A 13,212-nucleotide genomic window follows, 5' to 3' on the forward strand; every position below is an offset into this window, starting at 1 on the left:
GTCTCTGAAACTTTCCACGTTAAACAGAATTTGCACAAAAAGTGGAAAAACTCTGGCTCACCCTTGGACAGAACTGTCTATTCCCAAGCTAGGACACTTTTTATTCGGAACGAGAGGCAGGCAATAAAACTTCATCTAGAGGATACCATAAATAATGGGAAGCCCTTCCATAGAATCCAATCAGAGGACACCATTGACTCACTCAATATGGGCAGTTGGCTCGACCATATAACTAGGTTTGCTGCTCAGCCAGAATCCACTACACCAATAGAATTCCCAATCAATCTGATTTCGACAGACCCCTTAAATTCAGTTCACCTCAAAAAATACCAGCTGATCGATGCAATGAATAGCTTAGCACCTACGGCTGCATCCGGTGCCAATGGAATTCCTCAGTTTATGATGAAATGCCTCAGTACATTTGTTGTTGATCTTATCCTGTCATTATTTAACAAGATCTTTAATCAATTTTTTTTTTTTCCCTCCTATGTGGCATGTCTATCTAGTAAGACCGCTGCCGAAAACACACTCTGCTTCTCAGCCCAGTCACTTCCATCCAATTTCCTCTGCATCATGCCAATTAAAGCTCTTTGAGAAATCTCTTCTGAGAACATTAACCATCCAAATTATGTGTCACAACAGCTACTGCAGATCCACTATGCTACCCGGTCAAGATCCACCGCTACAAATCTAGCCACCACCACTACCAAGATCCTCGAGGCATTTGAGCACTGTTACGTATATCGACGTCCAGGCAGTATTTGATTCATTATCCGTTTACGTGTTGGCAAGGCTACTACATGAGTATTACCTCATTGGTGGAGACGTGCTCTGGTTTATTCAGACAATGCTTGAGAACAGGACCATTATTGTTCACAATGGTAATCTGCGCTACACCAGGACTATTACAGCTGGAGTCTCACAAGGCGGGGTCCTATCCGGAATCTTGTTCTCATGACATTCGTGATGGGCCGAACTGATATCATCACCTTTGCCAATGACATAAAACTGTTTACTCCCATCACCCCTTGAGACACTGCTGAATACATCAATGCCTTAATCCTTCAGAAAATCCGGAACCTTGAGGCCTTCCTCTCCAGTTTCAGACTTCACATCAATCCCGAGAAGTCAAAACAGTTGACTTTCTCTCTCAAACGGAGCCCAACAATAGTGCAACCCATTTTAAGAGGATCCGCGATTTCTGCCATCCAACAACAACATACAGATCTGGGCGCTATTTTCGATCAAAAGCTCTCCTCCTTTCTACAGCACCTAGGTCACTTGCAAATAAAGTTCTATCGACTCCAGTGGATGATTAAACAACAACTTATGCACATCCATGACCAGGCTGTAGGGGGCAGATATATTAAGACGTGTCATACTCTATGGTGCCGAAATCTGGACTTCAACTGCTACAACCCATCTTAGACGGATTTTTGCGGGGGAATTCTGGCTACTGAAGTGGGCCATATGGAAATTTCGGCTTCCCCCTGCACCAAGGACCACCCAGATGGCGGCAGCTCTCAACATCAGATGTCTTCCTGCCATCATTCAGGAGAGAAGACTCGTCTTTGCCATCAAAATGATGGTCAGCATTATTTCAGTACCAGATTTCTGGGCTAACTGCAGTTGAAGTCCCGGTCCCGAGCCTTAGGGCTAATCCAATCCTTTGGACCATTCCAAACCGGTTAAAGTTATCTGATCGGTTCCTACCCGTGCAAATACTGGAAGACTAGTCCTTGGACAGCGACCTCTACAAATTCGCAGTCGACAAGGAATATAGGCAGAAAGTACTCGGTTGACTTCCTTCCCATGACCACATCAGAGGACATTAGAACCTGTTCGCGGAGACCTATTCATCACTGCCATGGATCCATCACCCATTTCTGTGTTCAAACATTTCTGGAGTCAATGCTTTTGTTTTTTTTTTTTTGTGTTTATTATGTTGTATAAATTCTTTTATGTAAACCCCTGACTTGTAGCTGTAAAGGGAGTTGTATACAGCGATATGCCTTCTGTATATAATAAAAAGTTCTTCTTATTTGTAGAACTAGGGGAGGAAAAATATTGCAAGGAGAGAACCAAAAAAAAGACCTTATTAAGAATACCCTTTTGTGTGCCCCATTGCTTTATACCATGATAATCAACTCTTCGTTTCTGCTGCCAAAGTTCCTCATCATTGAAATATCAAGACAGAAGTCCTGTGGAGATTAATGTTTATACTTTATATATTTATTAAAACTTGTCAGGAACTTTGTAGCAAAATATCTTTTATATCATTTTGCTTAACACTTTCCTACCTTTCAAACCAACTATTCTGCTATCCAACTCATATACTTAAGGTATCTCCCAGAAGACTTCTCAGGAACGTGAGAGTAATTATCTCTTTTAATTGTCGGATTCCAAGGCTGTTGCACCAAACAAAATTCTGCTTCACAGGCCAGACTCATGTGTTTAAAATAACTACTCAGTTTTTTTTTTTTTTTTTTATTTTAAACTAACAGGAACTTTTATTACATTAATATATACATTATACAAAAGTACACGCATGAGATATCTACTGTATAACGCATTATATATATACATACATCAAACAACAATTCCTCGACTATGTATTTGAATCAACTATATGCATACTGGATTATCCCTTTTTGTTGGAACAAGAATATTTAGACCCATACATTTCATTATTATAATTCACTCTTTAGAATCATTCTTTTTTAACTTAATCGTCCTTATGGTACAATACTTCCCTAGTAGCAATTATACATATCATCTGATTTAATAGTGACATTACACAAGGCACTTTTATCTCTAAACCCTATACATAAGTTTTCCTCTATACATATCATACCTACACTTCTTATCATCCATTATTCTAGACTTAACTTCCTTTCCTTTTATTTATTTCCTTTTTTTTTTTTATCAATATATTGAAGCTTTTTGCACTCTTTATTTATATTGCTCAGAGTAGATTTACCTACTTATTCTCCCATTTAACCTATCCCTTTTATAGTATTTACTAAATTTACTTGCCCTGTAGTCCTTTCCTTAACCTAATGCACCTTAAGTTAAAGGTGTAACTTACTTTCTTATTAACCTGTTTTTTATTCTTTTTAATTTGTTAGAATACTAGAGTTTGACATCCTACCTCAATCTTCATTTTCTCTTTCTTTAACAGTTCTATGACCGCTCACCTGACTTTACTTGCTGAACACTATCACTACCCTAGATGCACTTGTCACTCACATGGAAGAGTTTCGCCCTTGGACACCACTCTCTTTCCTGTTCTTGAGGGATTTCCATCACTAGTTCATCCTTGCATGGTTCTTCTTTCACATAGGCTCTTGGTGTCCTTTAGCCATGTCAACAGTCTGGACCCGTCATCCACGTTCTGTAGTCCCTCTATCTTCTGTGTGGCCTTAACTGTCTATTATCTTCTTTCCCTTTGCACTATTTCAACACACTGTAGGAGTTCTCCACTTTTATCTTCGCTTTCACAGTTCTCCTTCCTTACCGAGAACAACTTCACAGCGCAACGTTCGGGGCTTCATTTTTTCCATTTGAGGGTTCCTCAGCATTCCCAATTTCTTCCTTCCTAGAGGATGGCCCTACTCCCACCCAAGAGAAGGAAACTCTCCCATCTCTTGCAGGATATTTCTTCTGCACTTTAACTTCATCTCCTTTCCCTTACTTATAGTTCTCCCACTTTCTCCTCCCCACTCACTCGCTTCTACGTCTTCTCTTCTTGCTTACTTCATTTCATCTCTCCCTCACTTTTTTGAGAAAGAACCACCAAGAAACTTCCTAACTCCTCTATTCTTACTTTTCGCCAATCTGAAACTCCTCTAGGATTCTACTCTCTCTCGTTCACCCAGCTTCCGTTCCTTAACCGAAACAGTATACCCTCCATGTTCCTCTTCTTCTCCCCCCAGAAGGTTTGGAATCTGTTTTAATATAAGCCACACGGGGTCCTTCTCGACAGCCCTTGCTTGTTTTCATTCTTCTCCCTTTCCCTTTTTCGTTCCGATTTCATCTCAGGTTCCCCTAGAATTTCCATGTTTAACTTATTGACTTTCCTATATTTCTCTCACAATCCATACCTAAAACTGAAATTTATGTTAACATCGTCCTTTACTGCTGTCTAGCACATCACCTTCCCCTGTTAGTTATTTCCGCTGTAGTATGCACTCCCTCTGTCTCATGGGTCTGTGTTTTACCAGATGGCTGTAGCTAAGTTCCTTCCTCATGCCACCCAGCCTAAACTTACTATGTATCTCTCTTAACTTAACAATTTCATTTCATGTTAAAAGAAAATATCTCCCTTTGCTATATTTTAAATCTATATCATATTTGGTTTTTTGGTTTTTTTTTTTTTAGGAGCATTAGCAACTAAGGCCATATTGCTCCAGGGATATGTGGTGGTCGTTCCCTGACCTTTCAGCATCCTCCGTATTTGGTGGTCACGGGCTCAAACCCCGGTCTAATCAAGAAGCGTGTGCTGCAGCTCCTGCTCACCTGGCTACTCTAAATCATAAATCTCCTATTTTGCAAGATTGATACCTTACAGTCCGTGAAGTTGTTCTAGTAACCTGTCCACACTGCTCAAAGAACTTCATGATGGACAGCATAATTATCCCTAGATAACCTTAACTGTCTTGATCACTGCTGTTCAAACACAGTACCTTGCATTTATCGATGTTAAACACAGATTTCCACATTCCAGCCCATCTGCCTAATGTTTCTACATCTTCATGAAGTAGCATAACCCTGATTAACATCATTAATCACCCTGCCCACAAGATAGGCAGGGTGGATTAACATGTGGGTTTTTCGATTTGCATTTCACTTGCCAACAGGTCTAAAGTGTAGAAAAGGGGGTTTTGTTTTAAAAAAATTTAAAATTACATTTTTAATTATTTTTTGATAAATTATAGAATTATTTATAGTTTTGTTCATAATAGTCATTGAAAATGAAGGTGGCATCAAAAAGAACAATTTTGAATTTTTTTTTTTTTTTTTTTTTTGCCAATTTTAAAAACTGCATGTGTGTATGGTCACTTAGACCTCTGTCCCTAGAGAGAATTCTTTACACAAAGTTTAGAGTTAAAAAATTATAATAAAAATCAATTTGCTGCATTTGGCAAACTGATGCTGCTTACTGAAGTAGTACTACATATGGACCATAGTTGTGACTAAATGATATGGTGCTAAATCACCTTAATTGAAGATACTAAATGAAATGTGATGACAAGTTAAAAAGTTATTTCAACAAAACTTTAATCTGCTTACGATGAAACTGAGGTCAAAGCAACCTTTTAGGAATAAAAAAAATAATAAAATAAATAAATATATATATATATAAATTCAAAGAATTTTACTCACTTCCCCATATTAGAATGAAATTTAAATTAATTGGAATTTATGTGGTCAGACATTTCAAAAGTGCTATTCGCTTCCCTTTTGGTAACAAATAAATCAAATTCATGCAAAAATAATTACTTGCATATAGACAGAGGCAATAATTGTAAATTAGCATTAGCATTTAGCATTAGTAGAGGCATTTGATGCAAGAAAGCAAGCTTATGCAGCATCAGCCAAAAAAAAAAAATAAATAAATAAATAAAAAATAACCACTTCCACTTCACCCCTCTGTTCGTTCGAAATACCTGTCCAGCCGAGCCTTAAACTTATTTAGGCTATCAACTTCCACGACAAGGGATGGAAGTCTATTCCACCAACCAACCACCTGCTGGCTAAAGGCAAATTTCCTCACATCTATCCTACATCTGTCTTTTCTCAATTTGAATTTATGCCCTCTCAGGTGATTATTCTGAGCAAGAGGAAGAATCCCATCAGCATTGAGCATGCTCAAACCATTCAAGGCTTTATACACCTCTATCAGATCACCTCGCTGGTGCCTAGTCCCCACACACTGTAATTTGCAAAACTTAAGCCTTTCTTCGTAAGAGCACCCCTTTGTTCCATTCACTAATCTTGTTGCCTTTCTCTGTACTCGTTCCAGCATCTCTACATCCTTCTTGAAATGAGGCCTCCAGACCTGTATACAGTACTCTAGGTGTGGTCTGACCATTGCCTTATACAAGGGAATAATCACCTCCTTATCCCTGCTAGAAAAATTCCTATATATCATTGACAATACACCATGAGCTACTCTTGCAGCCCGTCTGCACTGCTCAGAAAACTTCATATCTGCCTGCACAACCACCCCCAGGTACCTTTCATTCTCTACCACTATCAGTGTAGTACCACAGAATTGATACATTTCTCTGGGGTTGCTGTTTCCCCATATGTAGTACTTTACATTTGTCAATGTTAAACTTCATTTGCCACCTCTCAGCCCATCTGCTCAACCTTTCCAGTTCGACAAGGAGACACAATATCTCCGAAGCTGTTTACTGCTGCCCTTGAGGAAGCTTTCAGAAGATTAGACTGGTCGCAGAAAGGAGTCAATGTGAACGGAGAGTACCTAAACCATTTACGATTTGCAGATGACATTGTAGTCATAAGCCACGATCCCAAAGAATTAGAGGAAAATCTTAATCAGTTATGTACAGTTAGTAAGGATTTTGGACTAAAGATGAATATGGCTAAAACAAAAGTAATGATGAACAGGTATGCCACGGAAAGGGAAATAATGATTGAAGGAGCAGTAATTGAAAAGGTGGAATCATATACTTATCTGGGACAAGTTATTAGCTGTAATAATGATAAATGGCTGGAAGTCAAGAGAAGAATAAATTTTGGATGGATAGCATTCAGGAAATATAGTCACATACTGAAGAGCAATATCCCAGTTTGTCTGAAACGTAAAATAATGAATCAATGTATACTCCCCACCATGACTTATGGAAGTGAAACTTGGGCACTCACCAAAAGAATGGAAGAGAAGCTAAGAACTACACAGCGAAGAATGGAACGAATTATATTGGGAATTAGACTGTTAGATAAGAAGAGAAACACATGGATTAGGCAGCAAACTCAAGTAAAGGACATTCTTATCAAAACTAAAGAACTAAAATGGTCTTGGGCAGGACACATAGCTAGAAGACATGATGACAGATGGACTAAGAAAATAACAGAATGGTACCCAAGAGGAGCTAGAAGAAAACCTGGAAGACAAAGGCGGAGATGGATAGATGAAATTCATGAGTTTTTGAGTAATAAATGGATGGCCAGTGCTCAAAACAGAAGGCACTGGAAAGTTGCTGGAGAGGCCTTCATCCTGCAGTGGATTGAAAATGGCTGATGATGATGATGATGAGTGTCAGTAGTGTCCTTGACAACCCTGCCAACCTTCGTATCGTCTGCAAACTTGGACATTAAGCTTGATATACCATCATCAATATCATTTATAAATACAAAAAACAATAATGGACCCAATACTGAACCCTGAGGGACTCCACTAATAACATTAGTCCACAATGAGCAGTGTCCGTTGATTACCACTCTCTGTCTTCTCCCCCTCAACCACCCCTTTATCCATAGCAGCAATTTGCCTCCAATGCCACACTGCTCCAATTTGTGCAGCAGTCTTCCATGTGCAACAGTATCAAAAGCTTTTTAAGATCCAAGTATATAATATCAAAGTTATTCCCTGCATCCAGTTCTTTTGTGATTGCATCATAGTATCCAATCAAATTGGTCAGGCAAGACTTCCCCTTAACAAAACCAAGCTGTGTCTGAGCTATAACTGAAATCTTGTCTAGATGATCCTGCACTGCTTCTTTAACCAGTGCCTCCATTAATTTTCCAGGAACAGAAGTTAAACTAACAGGTGTATAATTACTTGTCACCCTTTGATCCTCCTTTATGAATTGGGGTCAGATTTGCACATCTTCAGTCCATGGGTACTTCCCCTGAGTCCAAGGAAGCTCTCATAATTATGGCTAAGGGTTTGCTTACTTCCTTTGCTGCCTCCTTTAAAAGAACTGGATAGATCCATTCCACCCCAGGTGCCTTTCTTGTATTTATCTTCAACAATTTCTCCTCCACTTTACTCTCAGTTATTACAAGATTCTCTAGCTTACTGCCAGAGTTGGATACACCTCTGGCATTCCCCTCGCTGAATAACTCCTCATGTGTGAATGTCGATGCAAAATATTTATTCAGTTTGTTAGCTACCTGAGCAGGATCATCAACAGTTGACCCATCGGTATCAAGTGGACCAATCTGATTCATCCCCTTCCTTCTAGAGTTTACATAAGTAAAGAACTCTTTGCTGTTTTTCTTTGCATCCCTTGCCAAAGATTTCTCGTAATCTGCCTTCGCCTGCCTAACCTCCTTTGTAACTTGGTTACAGATCAACTTGTATCTATCATAGGCTTCTGTGTCACGTGTTAATTTGTATGTATCCCATGCATTTTTCTTCTCTGCCATATGTCCCATTAGTTCATCTGACATCCACTTAGGCCTAAACCTTGAACAATATTTCTTAGTTGGTATGTAAAGCCTAGTAGCTTCCAAGTTAAGTTCTTTGAATGCTTCCCATTTTGAATTTGCTGTTGGCAACATCATCAGTTGGTCCCACTGTATAGAATTTATATACTGTCTCAGTGCATCGTAGTCGCCTTTATGAAAGCAATAACCCTGCCCTTTACCCCTAATGGTAGTTACCTCTTTGAGTAAATCCCACTTCAGCACACTGATCACTGCCACCTAGTGGTTCATTTACCTGCAGATTCTTAATGCATGAAATTTATTGCCTTTGTCTACAGGTACATACTAGACATTTTGCAAAGGCAGTGACAACTTTTTTTTTTTGTAATGGGAAGTGCTAATAGCTGATCAGTCCATTTGAAAATGTGCTCATGGTTTCTATATATGAGAAAAAGTCCATGTGAAAAACTTAACCATGAAAACGTAATGCAAAGTTGGGTTTTGTTTCCAGGCCTGGATTACTTGAACAGGATTCTATTATCCAGCTTTCCTTCAAGATCAAATTATTAGAAGCAATGGGCAACTGAAGCAGATTATTTATTTATTGGCAGATGCTCTATAACCTTTACTTCCTTGCATCATGTTTCCATTACTAATACTGTACTAAATTCAATAATGATGCAAATTTTGGATTTTACCTCCATGAATCACTTGCATATGGTCCTTTATTTTTACTAAGACAGTTTTTAATTCATAATAAAATTACTGTTTCCTAATTTCAAACAATGAATTTTTCATCATTAATTTTATTTTAAAATGTTTGTGTTTTAAGTTTAAGATAACAATTGTAGTGGCAGAAGTTAGATGATAACCAGGAAACAAGATTATTAAAAAAAAAAAAAAAAAAAAAGTACAATATGGTTATGACCTTAAGAAATTTCGTATGCGAAATTTCCCACATGGTCAGACTGTACTTAGTAAGATGTACTTAGTATTATATTATACAAATACCTACATAAAATTGCATTAAAATATGCTGCGCACGTCCTAAATAACTTCCTTGATCTTCAAAAAACGGCAGAAGTTTGAAAAGTTATAAAATATTTGCCGTCATAAATTGTATGTGGGCAAACACCAAAGTTCAGTACAGAATTGCCTCTATCACTTTTCCGTTTCTCTTACAAAATAAGAACCGAGAGAGAAAGAAAAAATCACATATGACTGTGTGCCTTGTGAAAAACAATATCCAAGAAAGTAACGCTCGCAGTATATAGTAAAATGATAGCAAAAATGGGGTGGCACATAAAGTGTATCAGTTAAGCAATGGTACTACCCGGAACCGGGTATCGAAGAAATAATCATACTAAGAGAATTTGAGAAAATTAAACAGTATATTTACCTTGCAAAAGCATCGCTTTGTTTCGTTTTCGTCTGCGCCACTGCATAGAAAAAATGGATACAATGCTATCTCGAGAAATGCTATTAAAAACAATACTAACGTTTTTCCCATGAATAACTTCCTAAACCCGAAATCTTACTTAAAAGTTTTAAATGGAGACCGCCTTTAATACTGTAAGTCAGTATTAATACTTCAAAGGAGAGAAGTAACATATATGCATCTGTTGTAAAAAATATATATATCCTTTACAAGTCAGTTTAAATTTTGTAATAAAAGTCGTGATACGAGACCCGAATAGCTACAGAACTGTCAAAGCGAAAGGATTGACTCACGATTTAAAATGCTACGACACCGCAGGTGTTTACAGTTCAAAGCGTGTCATCTGTGTGCGGGAACGGAAGTTGACGTTTCACTAGATGTTTTAATAAGCTTATTAAGTTGACAAAATTAAATAATAAGGATGGTCCCATTATTAAAGCTGACTAACAGAAGATAAAATGTAACTATATATAAAATTAAAGGTAATATATAATAATAATAATATATATAAGAGCCCTCTACTTCCGCTATTGGCGTCTTTGGACTACGTGCGCAACGTGACCTTTTTCTGCATTTAATATTTTCTTCTGATTGTATGGAGGAAGGCGAATACTAATGTTGGCAAAGGTTTATGATCGGTTCTCCAGTTTTAACGTGATTTTCTTATATTTGCACTATTATCTTTCTTTGTCTTCTTCACTTTAAATACTGAGAACTGTAATTCACCGTTCTTCTAAATTATTTTGCGCAATGAATGCTTCAATTTCATATACTCCCAGGGCATTGTTGTCTTCTTACATAAGAAGAAATTTAACACCTATAAAAACTAGGTTCAGTCGTCAGGTTTATAACTTATCATCCATACTTCTCGCAGGTAAATAAATATATATGAAAATTATAAATTGGCTGAGTAATGCTGATTATGATGCATTTTAACTTTTACGTATATGCAAAATTGCTTTAATATTGGATGAACTGTGGTGGTTAGAGAAGCAGAATATGAAATAGGATACCTTCGTTCAAATATGGTTTACTAATGCTAAATTGTCGTTTACTCTTGATAAATATTTCGTGGAAAGTAACCACAAAGCGTCTGGTTACAGCCAACTTGAGCAGAAGTCTTCATTGTTTCTCCTGACTATTTCAGTTCTTCAGTTAAAAAACATTAAACATTTTTGTTCAAGTTTGCTATAATATAGATCAGTAAGCCCACTCTTATTTACCACTGATTTTACATATATGCATGTATCGAGTTGTTTAGTTTGGTAAATGACTAATTGTCGTAGAAAATTAGCTAGCGAAATTCAGTAATTCAGTAACAGTTGTAAAGTTTTCACTCCATTTGTACTTTATTTAAAAAATTAAAATAATAAAAAAGTAAAAATGACGCTTCTGCCACCAGTGAAGGTAAACTATGTCAGTGCATAATTTATTAATAAACAAAAGATAAAACAAAGATGCTTTTCCTCCCTTCAAATAAACTCCTGCCAAAATCATGAATGCCTATAAGCAAAATAAATTTTTATTGTAGACATTTCCTAAGTGTCAAAAGGAATTTGGAGCAAGTCTTGTATACAAGATTGTTACAAAGTAGTAAACTTCACATATATATCATGATTGTTTTCATGCCGAAGAAAAACAAATGATATAACAATGAAATGAAATGCATTAAGTTTACAGATGCTCAATATGGGTACCAGAGGTAATGTGGTAGGCATTGCAACAAAATTCACTTTCTTTCCACACTTTATAAAGCATATCAGAAGTTTTGTCTGATATCAGTAGTAATCACATCCTTTAGTTTGTTGATGAATTATGGTAGATGAAAAATGCCCACAGAAGGAAGCTAAGTGGGGTTAGGTCTGGTGAACAAGGAGACACTTAAGTGGACTGCCATGGCTGATCTAGTGGCTTGGTAATTGCCAATTTAAATAATTTTTCATTTGTAGAAGGTAATGAGGAGGTGTGTCATTTTGAAAAATAGTTATCCCTTCTGGGAAATCTTGTTATTATTGATTTGTGGTAACAAAGTTCTCAGGCTTATACAAATATATATTATACCAGTAACTGCCCTCTCACTGAAAAAAAAAGTTCCTGTTAACTTTTGTTGAACTCATTATAGGGCTATCACACACATTGCACATACTTTTTAGGTTTCTTTGGACTATACTAATGCTGTGAATGTTGAATTTCCCATTAGAATACACTTAGTAGGAAAGTTGACTGTATAGGTGTTTGTTAAAGGGGATTCATTCCCTTTGTAGACTGGAGGAATTTGTAAAAGCCTCTTCAATCAGGACTGCAGTTATCTTTGTCTAAGACAGAGGAAGTAGGGTTTTCTCCAATTAATTATTCCAGGTTTTTCAGCTCCCACAACATGAAAATTGTGGTCTGAGTCACTGTTGTGTCCAGAAACCTAACGATTCCTAAAACCAGCATGTTCAAATGTGTATGTGTGTTCATTTTTTTCAGGCCATGTCAACACTGACTGCTGGTTTTTTTTTTTCTTTATTTGTGATTTCTTGTAATTTGGAGGGCTTTAGTTACAGATGTCAACATAGCACCTTCTAAACAAATGGATGTAAAATATGTAATTCATAGCAAGCACAATAACAGGAATTTTTCAGACTTTAATGGTATGCCTGCCTCACTTGTTCTGTGGGGTGCCTCCATAGCCAGGTGGGAAGGAGCAGCAGTGCATAGCACACGCTTCTTGATTAGACTGGGGTTCGAGCCCGTCACCACTAAATACGGAGAATACAGAAAGGTCAGGGAATGACCACCGCATTTCCCAGAGCAATATGGCCTTAGTTGCTAATGCTCTTAAAAACCAAATAAAAAACAACTTGTTCTGTGTTTCATTGTTTACAGTAATCCTACCAGTTTTCTTACTATATAATGTGTTCATATAATGAACACAAAACTTGTGTTGTTGACTTAATTTTCTCAAACCAAAACACATCTTATCATTAAACGGTTATCATTAAATCAATATCAAATCATTTTGTAAAAATGATTTGATATTGATTTAATTCTTCCGATATGTGAAGATTGTTACTGTGTATCATTCCTTTTAAGTGGCTCAGAAGATAAAAATTCGTAATCATGGACGTTTGATTATGAACATGTGCTGTGCTGGAAAAATAATCTGCCATCTTCTTTGTAAACAAAACTCTGCTGGTTGATGACTGAAAGCTAATATATAACAACAACTATTGGGCACTTGGACATGAAGAGTGCTACTGTTATAACGGTAGAATCAAATTGTGTCAATTTGTTGATGATAAATTGACACCTACAATGTGGGCTGCATGAATTTGAATCACCTTTATTAAACAAGGTTTATTTGAATTTCAAATAATCACAATATGTGC

The 13,212-nt window shown here is 37.0% G+C and overlaps 2 protein-coding genes across 2 annotated transcripts in view; one reads left to right on the plus strand and one right to left on the minus strand.

Annotated features, from left to right (window-relative positions):
• Positions 1–10,177, minus strand: part of LOC150084815 (ERO1-like protein beta) — a 217,396-nt gene extending 207,219 nt beyond the window's left edge. Inside the window, exon 1 of the mRNA XM_090375563.1 lies at positions 9,800–10,177. Within this exon, the coding sequence (XP_090231689.1) occupies positions 9,800–9,910 (111 nt within the window). The 5' untranslated portion in view covers positions 9,911–10,177. The remainder of the gene's footprint in view (positions 1–9,799) is intronic.
• Positions 10,178–10,400: 223 nt separating this feature from the next.
• Positions 10,401–13,212, plus strand: part of LOC150084816 (protein arginine methyltransferase NDUFAF7, mitochondrial-like) — a 115,782-nt gene continuing 112,970 nt past the window's right edge. Inside the window, exon 1 of the mRNA XM_090375564.1 lies at positions 10,401–10,712. Within this exon, the coding sequence (XP_090231690.1) occupies positions 10,589–10,712 (124 nt within the window). The 5' untranslated portion in view covers positions 10,401–10,588. The remainder of the gene's footprint in view (positions 10,713–13,212) is intronic.

Source organism: Mastigoproctus giganteus, chromosome 6 (assembly GCF_048544385.1).
Source record: "Mastigoproctus giganteus isolate SK-2022 chromosome 6, ASM4854438v1, whole genome shotgun sequence".
NCBI lineage: Eukaryota > Metazoa > Arthropoda > Arachnida > Uropygi > Thelyphonidae > Mastigoproctus > Mastigoproctus giganteus.